Source organism: Chelonoidis abingdonii, chromosome 13 (genome assembly GCF_003597395.2).
Source record: "Chelonoidis abingdonii isolate Lonesome George chromosome 13, CheloAbing_2.0, whole genome shotgun sequence".
Taxonomy (NCBI): domain Eukaryota; kingdom Metazoa; phylum Chordata; order Testudines; family Testudinidae; genus Chelonoidis; species Chelonoidis abingdonii.
Window position 1 is genome coordinate 19,437,113 of NC_133781.1, and position 18,792 is coordinate 19,455,904.

At 47.7% G+C, this 18,792-nt stretch overlaps 2 protein-coding genes across 2 annotated transcripts in view; one reads left to right on the forward strand and one right to left on the reverse strand.

Moving 5' to 3' along the window:
• Positions 1 to 18,792, forward strand: part of ACSF2 (acyl-CoA synthetase family member 2) — a 63,499-nt gene that overhangs the window by 35,640 nt on the left and 9,067 nt on the right. The window lies entirely within an intron of this gene.
• CHAD (chondroadherin) lies at positions 919 to 12,375 on the reverse strand. Its single transcript, XM_032785119.2, has 4 exons — positions 11,481 to 12,375; positions 6,259 to 6,422; positions 5,787 to 5,932; positions 919 to 1,952 (listed from the first exon to the last, which is right to left on the reverse strand). The coding sequence occupies exons 1-3, from the start codon at positions 12,258 to 12,260 to the stop codon at positions 5,791 to 5,793; spliced, it is 1,086 nt and encodes a 361-aa protein (XP_032641010.1). The 5' UTR covers positions 12,261 to 12,375; the 3' UTR covers positions 919 to 1,952; positions 5,787 to 5,790.

An 18,792-nucleotide genomic window follows, 5' to 3' on the forward strand; every position in this document is an offset into this window, starting at 1 on the left:
GTGGAGGGTCAGATCCAGCGCCATGCGCGCTGCAGCCCTTCTTGTGTATTCTCATGCACACACAGTGTCTGAGCAGGACTTGCACTCTGTCACTAAGCATGCATGTGTACCCTCATTCCTGTGCACGAACAACGGGGTGTTCTAAACGCCCAGCCTTGTTCCATCCATCATTCAGTGGGTCCCGTGGGGTTTAGCTGATGCATTTTGCAGTATGTTTAGCATAGTGGAGCACTGTCTCTTTCTGTGTAGTCGGCCCCAGATCTCACCCTCATTATCTTTTTGAAAAACAGATCTGGGAGTACTTGAAGGCGAGCGAGTGTGCACAGCCTGGTTGTTCTGCTTTAAAAGAAGTAACAAGCTGCCTGTGAAGGCCAAGGAAACAAACTGATGTGGTGGGTTAACCACATGGGACTAGGCGTCAGATTTCTGCTCTATTGCTGGCAGCTTCAGAACGTGCCGGCACCAAGAGTTTTGTAGGCCCTGCTGTGTGCTCTGGAACGGAGCAACACGAAGGGATTGTGGGACAACTGCTCTGGAATGGGAGCTCTGTGGCTCTGCTTCTTGTGTGAAGCTGTTAGGGCTGAGTTTAAAACACCAGGGGCCAAACTCAGCTGTGACCTAACTCCATGAACTTCAATGGGGTGGCAGCCATTTACTTTACAGCAGCCCTATATTTGGCCTTCCCAAGATGTTCCCCACCATTATTACAAGGGAGCCAATACTTGGAACGTGTGAGTCACCTCTTCCTGCACAGTAGTAGGGCTGATAATAAAACTCTTTTCTTCAAAACGATTTTGTTCTTGACCTGCAGGCAGGATAAGGGGGGACTAGGGTCTGGATTGAGCTGTGTAGCTGGACTCACACCCAGTTTGCAGCATGAGTCACCAGGCCTCAGGCAGAAACTTGGAAACCTGTTGATTCATCTTTGCAGCGAGAGCTTTATACAGAAGATGTACATAAGAAAATATACAATTTGTTTTCTATATAAGAGTAAGAGGAGTTTTCATCCCCCTAAGAGTCATTTACACTCAGTTACAGAGGAATAAATATATATATATTTATATATATTTATATAAATCTTTAGATAAAAAAATGCAGTTAAGTTGAAATTGTGGTATTGTAAAATCCATGATAATAAACCACAGTCATCTTGTTCTCCTGCTAGGCTTTCTGGGTTAGGGGCGGGGAGAGGAGGAGGAGGAGGACTTGAGAGCAAGATCGCTCCCCAGATATAGGCTGATATGGTGCAAACCTCTCCCCTTGCATGTGTAGGTGCTTTGTGAGACCACTTTCCTGCGGGGTGAGAAGAGAATCCAATCTCCAAGCTATTTCAGTGTTGTGGTTCCCCAACACTAGCAGACCTCAGCCTGACCTAGAGAGGTCGCCCCCTGCTGGACTGTAAGGGAAACTCACTCTCCAGCCCACTGAACCCTGGACATTGCTTCAGCTGTGGTCCTCTGCCCTGACCTGCAGGGATCACCTCTTCAGTTGGGGGGAGGTTTCTGTCTGCATGAGTTGAGATGGGATGGCTTTCCTGCTGGAGCAGTCGGGGGCTGGGCAAGGGAGGAACCCTTATGGCTTTCTAGTCACTTGCATCCCGCTGGAAGGAGAAGGATGAAAACAAACACCAGGGGACATGGGTTTAGGTTGCCTGTGGAAAGATAACTGTGTTCTACTGACAGGATCTAGGTTAGCTTGTCTTAGCATTGTCATGCATAGTTTAGTTTAAAAAAATGCCTCTTTTAAAATATATAGATGTCAGAAAAGTTTGAAAAGTTGGATTCCATCCTGCAGTCAGCAGATAGGCGAGGATTGTGAGGAGGCTGGAGGTGATCAGATGCATCAGAAATGTCTCTTGACAGATGGTAGAAGCTTACAGGTGGACTTGGATGGAGTCAGTAGTTTTCTGATTGGTTGAATCGGCCAGTCACCTGGACAAGCCATACCAGGGCCTGTTAGGGCGGGGGAGGGAGAAAATAAATCTACATTTAGAAGTTTTTCAAGCAGACAGGGACTTGAGGCTTTTTCATGGTCTCATGAATGGCATACACAACTGTGAGTCAGGAGACACCTCACCTCCTTTTTAGAGGTGCCAAACAACCCCTGTTTCCACTGGACACCAGGCCAATGGGTTCTGTGATCTTAGTTCTTCCACTGTTTTGCCATGTGACTCTTAAGTAACTTACCTAAAATTTTAAACTTGGCTGCCACAACAGAGACACCTGAGGCCTAGATTTTCAAAAGCAACAAGTGATTTTGGGTGCCCGGGCTGAGACACTGCAAAGAAGCCAGATTCTCAGAGCACCTTCCCTCTGGAAATCAGACCCCCTTAAAATATTTCAAGTTGGGCACCTAAAAGGCACAAGAGATTACACCTTAAATCAGCATATATGGGAATCTCAGTAAATGACTTGCCACTCAGAGGTGCTGAGCACCCACAACTCTCAGTGCAAGCACGGGAAGCTGAAGATATTTGACCCTTGTAAATATCAGGTCACTTACTTAGGTGCCTTAGAATGGATCTGTGTGCCTAGCTTGTAGGTATTTAGTTTTCACATCTGTACAACAGGAATAAATTCTCTGACTCACGAGTTGTGAGAATCAGTTCGCTGATGTTTGGAAATTGCTTTTCTAGAGCACCCTCCATGTGAGGATCTCAAGGCAAAGTATTATCATCGTCGTCATTGTTTTGTTATTCCTCCCTCCTGGAAGAGGGCTCTGGAATGGGGGTTTGGCTTTCTCCTCTTCCTGCCCGAGAAGGGAGAGACTCCTGCATACGCTAAATTAAGCACTGTGGTTTAGAAAATTAAAGTTTCCACTTCCAGTGCGGAAGTCTACCAGCCGTGCCTGGAATGGCTGGTGTTTCCATCTGTAATCCATAACATCTGCCAGCCGTCCAGGAGAAATAGCATCACTCTGGGAAGGGGTAGAAGAGCTGGTATCTCCTCTGGCACTCAGGACATACAACTAGGGTGACCAGATGAGAGGAAGAAAATATCAGGACACATGGTGCAGGGGTTACCGGCGGAGCAAAAAAAAAAAAGCACCGAGTGCTGCCGGCAGAGAAAGGAAAAAAAAAAAGAGTACCGTGAAATATCGGGACAAAATTGCATCCCAACCAAAGGTCGGTTGGGACAAATGCCTAAATATCGGGATAGTCCCAATTTTATCAGGATGTCAGGTCACCCTACATAAAACTTTGTTTTGGCCATCTCTTTATCCATGAATGAAGAAAACAAAGGCTCCATAAGCACTTAGACTCTAGGACTGGAAGGGATCTCGAGAGGTCATCTGTATTTTATATCGTGTGGAAACTGTATTATCGAGGGGGTCCTCAATCTGATGGCCGTTGGAGATCTGACCGAACTAAAACATCCTCAGAAATTCTAAATGTTACAGATGACAATTTTCTGCCTCAAAAAGTGTTGCATCCAACCAGGGAGAGTTCTATATTCGACCTCATCTTGACAGACAAAGAGGACTTGATCATATAACTAAAAATTAATGGTAACTTAGGCACAAATGATCATGATTTGTTCACGTTTGTTATGTGCAAATAGAATAAAGTCCAAACCCATATACTTGGTTCTTCAAAAGGACCAGTTTCATAAAACAATTATGAGACAAATCAGCTGAAAGAGAGAATTTGAACAGAAAAATGTGAATGATCATTAGGCATTGTTTGAGACCATTTTACAAGATACCCCAAAAGCCACATTCAATAAAGAAGGCTACACTGGTTAAAAAACTAAACTGGCTTAGAGGGGAAATGAAAGCAGCTATAAAATAATTCTGTACACCCAAGCCAAATGGAAGAAAATGGAAGTTTATAGTTATGAATATAAATCAAAAGATAGGAATTGTAGAAAATTGATAAGGCAAGCTAAAGGACAGAAGGCAAACTCTATGGCCAGCAGAGTTAAGGAATTTAAGTATATTAGGAGCAAAAGAATCCTAGCAGAGAGATTGTCCTGTATCTAAATGGAAATGGTAAATTGTCAGTGATAATGCAGAAAAGACAGAACTGTTCAACAAATATTTGTTCCACATTTGAGGAAAAGCTAGATGATATAGATGATGAAACAATTTCCATTCCGACAGTAATTTGGGAGAATGTTAAAAAGCAGCTACTAAAGCTAGACATTTTGGAATCAGCTGGTCCAGATAACTTTCATCCAAAGTTCTCAGACAGTTGGTTGTGGTGCTCTCTAGACCATGTATGTTGATTAACAGTAAGTCTTGGAACACAGGGAAAGTTCCAGAGGATTGTAAGAAAGCTAAAGTTGTGCCAATATTTAAAAAGGGTAAACAGGATGACCCGGGTAATTCTAGGCATGTCAGCTTGACATCAGTCCAAGCAAAGTAATGGAATGGCAGATATGGGACTTGATCAATAAATAATTAAAGGAAAGTAATTAATGCCAATCAATGGAATTATGGATTTATGGAAAATAGATCCCATCAAACTGACTTGATATCTTTTTTGAGATCACAAGTTTGATTGATAGAAGTCATGGTATTGATGTAATAGACTTAAAACTTCTGCAAGGCATGTGAATTGGTGTACCACATGACATTTGATTAAAAAAAAGCCTAGAAGGATACAAAATTAACACTGCACACAATAGATTAAAAACTGCCGGATAATTGATCTCAAAATGTGAGTATAAATGGGGAAATAATTTTCAAGTGGGTGTGTTTGTAGTGGAATCCTGCAGGGATCAGTTCTTGGCTGTATGCTAACGTTTTTATCAATGAGCTGGAAGAAGACTTCATCAGCAATAATTTTATGTTTGCAGATGATTGCACACAGATTGGAGGAGTGGCAAATAATGAAGGACAGGTCATTGATACAGAGCACTCTGCATTGGTTGGCAAGCGGGGTGCAAGCAAACAATACTTTTATTTTTAACATGGCCAAACATAAGGTCATACATATAGGAATTAAGAATGTAGGCCACACTTACAGGATGGGGGACTCTATCCTGGGAAGCAGTGTCTCTGAAAAGGATTTGGGGGTTGTGGTGGATAATCAGCTGAACCTATGATGCTGTAGCCACAAGAGCAACAGTGATCTTTGTATGTATAAAAGGAAAATGGAGTGGGAGTAAGGAGGTCGTAGTAAATCTGTGGCTATGTCTACACTACCGCTGTAAGTCAACCTATGCTACACAACTCCAGCAGTTACAAACAGTCTCCATTCCTGAGGTGTTCATAACTCTGAGGTTCTACTGTAGTGAAGGACTAAGGCATGTATTCTATTTATCTTACCAGAGGGAAGATTAAGGGGTGACTTGATCTGTCTGTAAATACCTAAGTGGGGAACAAAACTTTGGCAGTAAAGGGCTCTTCAATCTAGCTCACAGAGGTACAACAAGATCCTATGGCTGGAAGTTGAAGTTTGTCAAATTCAGACTAGAAATGAGGCACAATTTGTTAACAATGTTGGTAAGTAGTCATTGGAACATAGTTGTGGGAGATTCTCCATCACTGGAAATGTTTTAAACCAAGGCTGGACGTTTTTCTAAAAGATTTTCTCTAGTTCCAACAGGAATTAGCCCAGGAGAGTTCTCTGGCCTGTTATACAGGACGTCAGACTAGCTGATTAAAATGATCCCTTCTGGCTTTATGACCTATATGTTTAGGTCAGGGCAGGTAAATAGATAACTGGTTTGTAAGCGATCCTTAGTCTCATTGACTTCAGGGGAACCAGGACTTGGCTTAAGTCTGTGTGAGATGGAAGGAGAAAGAAGAAGAACAGGGTGTGGTTGTGAAAAGTTTCTTACCTGTTTAATGGCGGTTTCCTTTCCTGGGCCTCCTGGTGGGGAGTTTGCAGTTGCGGAGTGCGGCGGTGTCTCTTATCTGCTGCCCTCGGTACTGAGATGGTGAGGCACAAACCGCATCAGGGCGGGAGCGGCTGGACTCCAACCACCTGGGGAAGGACAAACAGAAAATCTCTAAGCTCCAGAAGGGAACAGACGACTGCTCACCTGGGCAGAGTTGCCAGGGGAGACCGGAAACTTCATTACTGACCAAGTGTCAGGTTATTGGTATTGCCTCTTCCTCCTCACCAGGCACAACTAACTGGGACCTTCCACCTGTGCCTGGTCAGTGGAGCCCCCTGGCACAACTAACTGGGACCTTCCCCCTGTGCCTGGTCAGTAGAGCCCCCGGAACAACTAACCGGGACCTTCCCCCTGTGCCTGGTCAGTGGGCACCAGACCGAGTAAGAGAGCGGCAGAAGTGAGTGTCTCTTACTTGCGCAGAGCTGCTAGCTGACAGGAGCAGAGCCAAGGGTTGTTGGACAGGGTGAGGTTCTCCAGGCTGCTGAAGGGGAAGTTCCCAGGTAGCTGGTTAAGTCTGTTGTTCTCGATGTGAACAGTCTTCAGTGTGGTCACTCCAGCAAATGCTTTATCTGAAAACTAAAGTACAAGGGGAGATGCTGATTGCTGTGCCTCGGGCGAGTGGGGGATGGTCTCCATTCCCTTCTTTTCCAGGCTGCCTGTGTTCATGGCCCTTAGTGACAGCAGTGGGGCTGGAGAGAGTGGGAGAGGGTAAGGAGCAAGGAATCTCCTCCATGGCCCCCTGGAGGGATTCAGGAGGCAGACGCATGGAAGGTGTTTTCCTTCTTGAGTGACGGATTTTAATTCCTCCCACCTCAGGGTGGCTAAAGCCCAAGCCCCTCCCCATTTTCTCCTTGCCTTCCCCAGGCACCTCCATATAGCCCAAAGAAAAGCTGAGGTCTGGCCAGTCCCATTTGTTTCTAAACACGCTCCTCCTCTCTAAGTGAGCCGAGACATTCCCTGGGTACAAACCTTTCCAGGGCCTGTTGTGTTCCTGCTCATGGAACTGTTGCTGGAGGGAGTGTTTGTGGAGTCTGAAGGGCCTGTAGGCTTTGGCAGTGCCCTGTGGACTCTGAGTGGAAAGTTACACTTGGCTTCAGACCACTGTAGATGCAGCAGGGCAGGCATCCAGTGCCTTGGTCTCCTCACCTCTCTCCCTCCCCTCCCTGATGGGCTATTTGCAAGTCTGGGAGTTCATGGCCTATGGACAGGCTTTAAAATATAGCCCCTTTCACGCACCTGAGAATAAGATGCGGTGTGCTGGAGAGATAAAACTGGCAATTGTGCACCTCCTGTTAGCCGTCTCCCCTTCTCCCCACCCCAGTCCTACTTAGTTTGGAAGAATTTCTGTAAAATGCAAACCCATCCGCGCAAACTTCCCTGGAGCCCATTAGTTACAGAGGAAACTGTTGACTGCAAGGGGGGGTTCTTTTACCCAGGGGCGGCTCTAGGCAGGCAGGCCCAAGCACGGCAGGCAGGCTGCCTTCGGCGGCTTGCCTGTGGGAGGTCCCTGGTCGCGCGGATTCAGCGGCACGCCTGCGGGAGGTCCACCAAAGCCACGGGACCAGCGGACCCTCCACAGGTATGCTGCCGAAGGCAACCTGCCTGCCGCCCTCGTGGCGACTGGCAGAGCGCCCCCCGGGGCTTCCTGCCCCAGGCACACGCTTGGCATGCTGCTTCCTGGAGCCACCCCTGCTCTTAGCAATAACATACCTGTTTTCTTCCCACTTTCCTGTTCTTTTCAGAACCCTGGGGAGGGGAGAAAACAGATTTGTTATCTCCGTGGGTCCATCAGAAAGCTCTGTGTCAAATACTCATCTGTGTATTTTCATGTCTCACTGATCATTCCCCAGACACGTCCCCTCAGCATGAGTCCCAGCTCCTGCAGCTATGCCCTCTCAGGCTGAAAACCTGTGAGATCTGACAAGCCAAGCAGTGTTGGGTTGGATTAGTGCTTGTGTAAGAGACCTCCGAAGTCCTGCAGCAAGTAGTGTTGGGAAGTCAGCAGGGGACAGTCCCCTGTGATTCAGCACTGAATTCCCAGTGGGTTCTGCTATGCTGCTCCCAGTGCTGTCTCTCCAATGAGATGTGAAAGCAAGGTCCTGACCACTTCTGGTGCTTTGTGCAGCAGGGGTGTTTGATGCCAGTGTCCTGGCCGAATTCCAGTTTAGGTAATTCTGTTCTGACCACTTAAATTCCCCCTGTGGTTTCAATCTAATATGGGATTCTATTTCAGTTCCTGTTCCAATTATTTGTGTGCTGTTAAACAGCTGCTGTGCTTTATCTCCGAGCTTCAAGCACTTTGGGGTCCTCCAAGATGAAGGTTATTATGTAGATGCAAGATGTTTATTGTTCACTTTTTTTGTGGCACGTAGCTAATATGGTCCTGAGCCCTGTTAGAAATGGCTATCGTAATATCTTTGGTTAAAGCTTCAGAGAAGAGTTCTGTCTCTTTGTTTCCTTGCATGTGAGAGGACTTCCCCATACTAAAGTTGCAAAATTGTTTAAGATCTCTTTCTTTTCTTGTGTGACAATGGTAATGTGCATTGCAGCAGTGACAGGGATTCTCATCTGGAACAGTTTCGCACATCCAAGTGGCTATAGAGTTTTGAAACCGCACAGAAGAATCCAACCCTATCAGAGAAGAGGAGCTGAGATTGGTATTTGGGGGTGTGTGTGACTGCAACTCAGATATTATCACCATTGCATAATTTAAATACCACCATCAAATGGCCATTGTGTCTAGGGAGACTCACATACATACATATGGATCATATGGATACAAGGCTTCTGGCAAGTGTGAGGAGAAAACGCATTTGAGTGTGTCTAGGCTGCAATCAGAGGTGTGGCTGCAGCACGTGTAGACGTACTCAAGCTAGCTTTGATGTAGCTTGTTCAAAAACCAATAGCAGTCAAGCTATAACAGCATGGGCTAGCTGCTCAAATAATTACCCAGGGTCCCAGGTGGGCTCATACAGCATGTGTTGGGCTATGGCTTCCCTGCTACTGTTGTTCAAGTTAGTTAGATCAAAGCTAGCTTGGGTGTGTCTACACATGGGTGCAGTCACTCCTCTGACTGCAGTGTAGACATACCTTTAGAGTGAAAAAATGAAAACCCTAGAGCAATCATGGTGGACCATGTTCATAGAGAAATAGGAATGATCATCTGGTGGCACGCCTCTCTCGTTTGTACTAATCAAATGGTCCAGACTTTGTTATGAGGGCACTTGGCTGCAGGAAGTGCCATGTTTCATGTGAGACCTCAGACAAAGTTCCTGTCTATTACTGACCACTAGTAGGTCATTAAAGAGTCCAGAACACTTTTTTGCAAAATTAGGAATGTTAACCCTCGTGTCTTGGCTAATTTGTATGATTCTGCTCTGCCTAGCTAAACTCCTGCCATTTAGGTTGGCTCTGGTATACTTTTCCACTTTTGCATACAAAGAAAGTGGTGTGTGCACTGTTAAAGAGCTGCTGTGTTCTACCCCAGAAGGGACTGCATGGGTGAATGAAGCGGTTCCTCTATGTAGCTTTTCTACCAGTAACACGTGGTTGGATCCGTCCAATCTGAAAGAATCTACAGGAGATGTGAGATGATATCAGAGGTAGTTTTTTATATTGGAATGTTGTTAAAATGATGTCAAAAAGTATGAAGGATGACGAACAGTCAGTGCGCAGAATTATACCGAGATAACTATATTAAAAACAGCAGTGCAGCATGAGGTAATATACATAACAAAGAACGACCATTGATCCATTGAGCAAGTTCACCACTGGTGAGAATGAACATAACTCTAAAGTCTTCAGGCAATGCACACACGTAAGTCAGCAGTGACTAAACCCTTGATCTCTAGCTAGCAACCTATTGATCAAACAGATGAAAGAACTGACTCCACATCTGTTTGTCATCATATTCGATTCTTATGCCCAAGATACTGTTCTCCAGATTAACAAGGTCACTGCATAGCTAGACTGAATTCCTAGACTTCCAGTTTGTTCAGCTAATTCCTTGACGGTACAAAGAGAACTTGCATCTGTAGAGCATCCCACCATCTTGGACTAATTAAATCTCATCTTGTCTCTGGTGTCTCTCCATCTAGTTCTAGTATCACATGTAACCTGTATCTTTCGATTTGTGCATGATGAGACCAGATAGAATCTGAGTTGGTGCCCCCAGTAGTGACATGGCAGCGTCACTGAAGGACGATGTGCTCGTCATCTGTGGAGTCCTTCCACAGATGTGTCAGCAGATTCATTCACCTGGAAATTGCTTGATTACACCAATCCTTACAGGGACTGTAATCTCGAGCTGAGATATCGACGAAGGGACACTGTGCTGCTATAGATACTGTCATTCTCAACCTGGATAAATTCCAGCTTCCTAGCCTGGCATTCTGGGATGCTGTATTGCCTTTGAAACGTGGATTTGCTTTAACTCCCACCACCGTTTGGCAGCTGTCTGCTGCTATTGGGTTGTGTCCTTCTGAATGCAGATGCTGTGCACACCCCCAGCACAGTATGATGCTGGCTCTGTGTTGCTACAAGGCACTCATCGTTTTCACTAGGATGTTCTCCATACCTCTGCACCACATGATGGGGTACTGCCTTGCTCTGAGGTGCTATCCTATTTCCCCTGGATATGCTCCATCCCTGTGCTTCTTGGCACGACATCCTGGGATGCTGTGAGCTGCTCTTTCATCATCCTGTTGCATCCCAACAAAGCATTGTGAGACACTGCTGCTTTGAGGTGCTGTCCTTCCTGAGCTGGATATGCTCCTTTACTTGCACCCCTGCCTGGTATTCTTGGGGTCCTGTTGCAAATAGCTTCTTCAGCGTGATGCTCCTACCCATGGTCCTGACTTTTTCCATGAGAAGAAGAGGGGTATTTTGCTTGGTTACCGGAATGTCCCTCCTGCTCTCTGGATAGAAACAGGGCTTCTTTGTAAAAGGCTGCAAGAGTTTCTCTTGAGAGCTCATCAATAAACAAACCTTTCTTTATAGAGTGTAAAGTTGGAAGTTAAAAAAAAAAAGGTAGAAGATGGACATGTGTGGATTGGGTACCTGTCTGTGCTGCACTAAGAAGAAACTGCTGCTATTCATAACTCCTCTGGAGGAATCTCCCCACCCATACACACTTCAAACTGACAGCAGGTACCCAGGCTGCAGCTCAGGAGACAGGGCAGTTAAGTTCTACCAGTCCGCTGTTCCCTGCCGTTTGAGCACGGGACAGCTCCTTGCCTCTCCTTTCCCCCACCCTACCTCCCAAGGCTGGGAGCTCTTCGCTCCTTTATTTTAAAGCACCAGAATACATTTCCCATTGGAGTGGTGCAACCAACTGCTGGAGCAGGACCCTTCACCCTTCCGATGGGCGCAGTGAGCCCAGGAGAGCTTAGCATTTCACAGCACAAGAGGAGGGGGTCCTCTTGTTTTTATTCGGCACATGGATGTTCAAAGAGTCAGGTGCCTTTTTTTATTGCTAGTGAAGCCTTCACCCTTCTGCCAAAACTGTGACTCTGATTCTGCTTTTCCCTCACACCCGTATGGATCAGGACAGAAACGTGACAGCACTGTAAGTGAGAAGAGAACCAGGCCCTATGTTTCGATTTGAAAGGGGAGGGAGGGTGAAGAGGAGCCTACCTTTTCCAGGCCCATGTTGTCCAGACTGAGTGTCTCCATGTAGCGCCCAAAAGACTGGAAAGCATAGTCGGGAATGACCTTCATGGGGTTGTGAGATAGCTTCAGGTCCTCCACTACCCTCAGCTTGCTCATTGCAGCCACTGGGTAAGTGCTCAGCTGGTTCTTATCCAAATGGAAGACAGCGAGGTTTTCCACGTCGTCCAGGGCCCCGGGCTGGACGGAGGAGAGGGAGTTGTCAGAGAGGTAGAGCCAGCGCAGGTCCTTAGCACCACTGAAGGTCCCTGATCTCAGCTCTCGGATCTTGTTGCTGCCCAGCTGCAGGATGAAGAGGTTAATGAGTGGGGAGAGGAGCCCCTTGGGCAGGTCCGAGATCTTGTTGTGGTCCAAGTATAGGTAAGTGAGCTCCGACAGGTCGTCGAAGGCACCCATCTTGATGACGCTGATATCGTTATTGGACAGGTAAAGGTAGACGAGCTGCTTCAGCCCCCGGAAGGCGCCGCTGGAGATCTCCTTGATCTGGGAATGCTGGAGGTGGAGGGACACAAGCCCTTTCATCTCCCTGAAGGCATTGGTTGGCAGGACTGGGAAGTTGTTCCTCTGCAGGTTGAGGAGCCGTGTTTGCTCAGACACCTTGGGGATCTTCCTCAGCCCGACGTTGTCGCAGATGACGTGCTGGAGCTCTCCCCCATGGCAGTGGCAGTTCGAGGGGCATGCCTGGAGGATGGGGAGGAGGCACACCAGCAAGCTGAGGAGGCTGAGGAAGAAGGCTGACCGGTCCATGGCCAGCACTGGGATCTGTGTTGGAGGGAAGAGCAGCAGCAGTGGCAGGAGGAGGAGGGAGACGAGCGAGTGAGAGTCTGCAGCAAAATGAACACAGCCCTATTTATAATGCTGTTATTAAAGAACGAAATCCCTTCCCACAAACCACAGGCAGCAGCCAGACTCTGACTTGGAAGCAACTAAATTTGGGAACTCAGTGTGACTTTAACCCCTTTGGGCTTCTTCAAACCTCCACTGCTCTGCTGCAGACACCAGGCTGGAGCAGTTTTCCCCACGGGGCAGCGAGGTAAATGGGCAGAGAAAACAGTGTGTGCATCTGCCTTTTGGGGGGGATCTCTTCGCTCCCCACTGAAACAGATGGTGATAAAACCCTCGGTGACTCAGAGGTGGAGAACCAAGTCCAGGGATAGGGGTGCACAATGCCATCGACAGGAACACAGAACCTGCCCCCTTCAGTGTCAGGCTAACTGGTACAGGGCCAACCTCTCCTGTACTGGTGTTTTCCAAGTGTTTATTGGTGACATTTTAACATGGGCGGAATCTTGAACTATTTTCAGAGGCTTTAAAGACAGGGAGGCACCTTTCCCTATTGTTATACAGGGACAGACCCTGGCATCCTTATTCTGTCCATCTCCCGCTTATTTCCTGGGCGAGGATTGAGTGAAAATGGGAACAGTCGGGGGTAGGTTCAGTGTGTGGACACCACCGAGTGTATTGTGGGTGCTACTGCAATGCTGATAATGGATGAGGACTTCAGGATGTGTCGTGGTCAGAGAAAGATGAGGTGGGGAGAAACCTAGTTCCTCCTGAGCAGCCTGGGACTGAAGGGGAGCTAGCCCTGTGGTGATATCTGTCTGAGTGAGCTACAGGGGACAGTGGCTGGCACACTACCACACCCTGCCGTTTGGTGATGAGACCTCCATGACGTGGTGGGGGCAGAGACTGGCTGAAGCCCTGGTAGGGAGAACTGTAGCCAGAATGGAATAATGGGGTTGTGACCCAACTGATGTGATACCCTGGGAAGCAGTGGCTAAGGTGCGGTGTGGTTTTCAGGTAGAACCAGGGGCTTCTGAGACAGAGATGGGGGAGAGGGGAGGTCATGATGGCTCGGACTTTGGTGAAGGGGCTCGTATCACATCAGGCTAATGGCATCACAGGAAATGGGACTGGGTGCTTTGGTCAGGTTAAGGGGTTACAAAGAATAGCAACAAGGTGGTGAATTAAAGATCCGGAGGGTGCCCCTTGCTGTCTTCCTGGAGGGGAATTAAGGGGAGAAGTTAGGAGGATCCCTAGGTTTCTCTCCCTTTCTGAGTGTGAGAGGGAGAGATCAAAGGAGGAATTGTGGTGTGGAGGTGGTAAATGGAACATTTTGAGCTGGTTTCTAGCCAGTTCCTGGCTGTCGCAAACAACTGAGAGCCGAGCACATAACTGGGAGCTTGTTGAGGCTTCCACCTCTGAAGCTGGCTATAAAGCCCCGACAGAGTGTTTATGGAGGGGAGACAGCCTCAAGAAAGGGAGGAAATCCAAGGGCTGACTTAGGACACAGAGACTGGCTTATTCACAGGGATCTCTGGGTTTTTCCATTGTTGAGATGTGCAATTAGCCATCCCTCCTGAGCATGCTCCAGAGGGTGTTATGCAAACTGGCTGACGGCATCCAAGCTGCTATTTTGCAGATGTACATTTTAATGAGGCTGTTTACTTTATGTTTTCATTTGGGGGGTGAACTTTGTTTTTCTTGAACCTTAGAGACAGCTAACATTGGCTGAATGGAGATGTAATATAGACAATCTGGTGCAAACCTTGTCATGCAGCTCTTCCAGTACTCCTCAGTCCTGCCAGGCCACATGCTGCCATTCAAAGCCTGGATCCTCTTCTCCATCCTCGGTATGTGAGGAGTTTTCACTGACTTGTCTCATGAGATGGAACAATAGAGGAACCCTGGGTTTTCGAGCTAGCTGTTCTGTGGTCAAACATCTGTTAAACGGATGCCACAAAACGTGTTTGTTTGTGGCCCAATAAGAACTGGAACCGGGGTTTGCAGAACTGAACGGCGAGTGCACTGACCACTCTGACACCTAGTTTAATGCAGTGTTGTTGTAGCCATATTGGTCCCAGGATATTACAGAGACAAGATGGGTGAGGCAACAGACGTTGGTCCAGTAAAAGATATTATCTCACCCACCTTGTCCACCAGATCTAATGTCTCTCTGAGAATCCTGATCAGGACTTTGGAGCAACTAAAGAAGTGGCACCCCAGAAATTCTTTCCCAGGCTTTCCACTGAGCTGGCCCAGTGCAGGCTGGGAGCTCCATCGTGCTGTGAGAACCCCCATACAGCATGGGAATGATTAGTAAAGCAATTCCAAAAATTTCATATTTCTCTTTCTCTCTGTGAACAGACTGTGGCTTTCTCAGACTTACTCCAAGTTATTTACTGAATAATTTTTGTAAATAATACCTGAGCTGTATCTTGTGTGTGAACAGTTCATAGTCAGCATTTGAAATGCGGCTGTTTTGTTTGGACACCTAGGTCACATGGTATATCTCTGTTCCTTGGTTGGACAAACGTAGCTCTCAGAGTTAGGTTTCCTGTGTAAATAGTTGGCATTGTACCTTTCAGCATTCACTTTCTCCCTCTTCCCCACAAACGGTGTTAACTAACAGTTTGGTTTCCATGGACATGCCTGCCAGCAGGGGTCAGACTGAGAATAAAGATAGTGATAGTCTTCCAAACTCCACCCATAACGTAAACGTCTCCCATATGTGTCACCTGTGGGTTGCCAAGTGGTTTAAAGTAAGGGAGACTTGGGTTTACCCTTTAAAGATGGGATGGGGTGTTTTACCCACTTGTGGCTCATGGTTTTTCCACTTAGCTCTGGGGCTACTGTTTTTCCTGTGCATTTTTTTTTGGGGGGGACCACGTGTGATGATACAAAGATGCAAACCCTGGCCCCATGCCCACTGTGATGATGCAAACCCTGCCCTCATACTGCTCAACCTCTCCCCTTGCCCCCCCCCCCCCCCGCTTTTGGGTGTCTTTGTTAGACCACTCAGGCTTATTTCTTTGAAATGTTCTGGCTCTAGCAGCTCTGTGGGCTCCAGTGGGCTCATTAAGTATGACTCCCCCTTAGTGGGGCTTGAGCATATCCCCTGGGCTCTGCTAGGGTCCTGGGGCCTGGCTGCTCCCTAGCTGGGAAGAAATAAAGAGGTGCTACCTCCCAAATGGAGCTATTTGCACCAAAATGAGGCGTTGCCCACACTTAAATCATGCAGCTGACACCCTCCCTCTCTTTTCTCACATCAGTGATAAAATAGTTAACAGTGGTGATACTTAAATGATCGTCACTGGACCTCTGAGTTAACCCTTCCCTGAGATGAATGAGGCAGCTCACACCTTTCGGAGCTGTTGTTCCAGGCTCCCTGCAGCCTTATCCCTGCATCTCTGACATTTTGGAGGGTCTCTTCACAACCACAACAGCTAGAGATGTTTTCAGATGAAGGCTGAGGCTTTATAGAACGAGACAGTGGGCTCAGAGCGGTGCCAGCTCGGCGTATTGGTGCAGACTGGCTGCTTTTGAGCTTTTCCTGCTAGTGAGCTTGACTGTTCATGAGGATAGTCATCAAAACCAAACGCAAAAGGGCCACAGCCGCCATCTAAGCGAGTTTACTTCAGAATTCAAAGGATTTTTCATAGTTATTTTACTGTTCTTACCCAGCTCTCCTCTGAGATTTGTTCCCTGTTGTCCTGTCTCAATGCTTGGATTTAAGGAGCTCCCAAACAGGGACAGAGCCTTTACTTTGACCTCTGCCCCATCACAAACCCCAGTTGAAATGGTGCATGTGTTGCATGAGACTGACCCAGCTCTACACGATGGTGTGAAGGAACAGGAAGAAATTCCAAAATTCGCTGCATGTGCTGATGGGAACCTTTGTCCCCCGATGAAGGCCAGTGGCTACCCATTGGCCAGACACCTGTCTGACACCACTAGGCAAGGAATTAGTTAACTGCGAGAATGAAAGAACACTGGCTGAGACGCTAGAGCCAAGAGCTTATATATGCCCCTTGGGCAAAGAGTGCGCATCTCAGGTTCGCCAGCTGGAGCCTGATCAGACCTCCAGCTGCTATTAGATGATCAGGTAGCAGCAGTTGCCAGAGTAGCATTTTTCCATCTCCATCTGGCCAAGAGATTGCAACTGTTCTTTGGATCCTCACCCTGCTATCATCATCCAGGCCTTTGTTGCTGCAAGATTAGATTCCTGCAGTGCATGGAGCTGCACCGTCAGTCCTTTCAGAAATGGACACTAGCACGGAGTGCAGCAGCCTGCTTGCTGAGAGGCTCTATCTCATCAACCCACTTCATCAGATGCATGTAGTGGAAATTTCCAGGGGCAGGTATGTATATGCTAGCAAGCAAGCTAGAGATAACGAGGTTAGTTCAATCAGGGAGGATGAGGCCCAGTTCTAGCAGTTGAGGTGTGAAAACCAAGGGAGGAGAAACTGGTTTTGTAGTTGGCAAGCCATTCACAGTCTTTGTTTAATCCTGAGCTGATGGTGTCAAATTTGCATGTGAACTAAAGCTCATCAGTTTCTCTTTGAAGTCTGGTCCTGAAGTTTTTTTGCTGCAGGATGGCCACCTTAAGGTCTGCTCTTGTGTGGCCAGGGAGGTTGAAGTAACCTCGTTATCTCTAGCTTGCTTGCATATATATACCTGCCCCTGGAAATTTCCACTACATGCATCCAACGAAGTGGGTATTCACCCACAAAAGCTCATGCTCCAAAACGTCTGTTAGTTTATAAGGTGCCACAGGACTCTTTGCTGCTTTTACAAATCCAGACTAACACGGCTACCCCTCTGATACTTTCTATCTCATCAGGAGCATGACTGCAATAGCTGTGCTCCCTGCTCTTTCACCCCTCCCTGCACCTCCTGCACTCACTTCCAGGAGAGTTTGAGGTGCTGCTTTTGAGCCACTAGAAGGATGTTCTTCATGTGGGGCCCCTGCTTTGGAATGTGCTCACATCCCTGTCCCAATGAGCCTGAATCTCTGTTCCTCAGTCTAGGGGACACTGCAAAGCGCCATCTGTTTCTACTGTCTTCTGGGAGGGGGCGGTGACAGTGTTTGGGGGGTGGATGGGGTACTTTGGATGGCATGAAGATTGCCTGCTGGATGTGCAGCTATTTTTGCGCTTTATATTTTTTAATGTCTCATGAGAGGTTCCCAGAGCAGGGGTTGAATGCACAGATGGAAATAAATAATTATGGGGTTCAGGCACTGGACTGGGACTCAGGAGACCCGGGTTTGATTCCTGGCTCTGCCACAGACTCCCTGTGTGACCTCAGGCAAGACACTCATTATCCCTGTGCCTCAGTTCCCCATCTGTACCACTGGACTAGTCCCTCCTGTCTCCCACCCCGTGGGTGTGTCTGCACTGCAAACAAAGGCGAGTTCTTAACTCAGGTTAGCAAACTTGGGTTAAAATAGCAGCGAAGACCTGGCAGCGTGTTGTTTGACTCAGGTTAGTAGCTCTGTAGGTTTGAACTCGAGCTGCTAACCTGAGTTCAGGGCCGAATCACTGTGTCTTCGCTGCTGTTTTAACCTGAGTTCAGAGCACCCACTTCTCTTTGCAGTGTAGATGTACCCAGTGTCTGTCTTGTCTCTTTAGATTGTATGCACTTTGAGGCAGGGTCTGCCTCTCCCTCTGTATGTGAATAGGACCTAGCATCGGGGTTCTCAAACTGAGGGTCGGGACCCCTCAGGGGGTCACGAGTTTATTACATGGGGGATTGTGAGCTGCAGCCTTCACCCCAAACCCTGCTTTGCCTCCAGCATTTAGAATGGTGTTAGATGTATTGAAAAGTGTTTTTAATGTAGAAGGGAGGTCGCACTCAGAGGCTTGCTACGTGAAAGGGGTCACCAGGACAAAGGTTTGAAGGCCACTGGCTTAGCACAATGGGGCCCTGAACGCAATGGGCCAGGCAGTAATGCAGATGCAAGGGGTCGGGTAGCAGGGTTTATTTCCTCCCCAGAGATGGGCTCGCGGTGCTGAGCACACCTCAGACAGCCCATTTTGCCCAGCAGAGGTTAAATGGAGGCCGTGTGCCTTCCCGTCGGAACACACCTACTGTGGGACAGGGCCTGGGCACCGCCGTCAGGGGAACAGAGTCTGGTCTCACGTTCCACTTCAATGCATATAAAAGTTTAATAAAAGGAAAATTCTTTCTGCTAATGTTTTTGACTCCCCTGCTTCAGTGAGCAGATTCCTGCGGGAGACTGGGAGCAGGTTGGCGTCCTGCGCAAGCTGGCACCGTGCCCAGCTGCTGGGAGGGGCCCATGGACTCCCCCAGCTGTTTGTATTTGAGTGTCTTGCTGCCAGGCAGGCAGGAGCTGGTATTTACTCATTGAATTTCGCAGCCCTTGACTGGGAATGAGTAAGGACTGGGCAGCAAACGGGCAACGAGCCCCAGAAGTTCACAACTTGCCTGGTACATTCCAGTGTCTCATGGGTGGTACGTGGTGTGGTGTTGACAA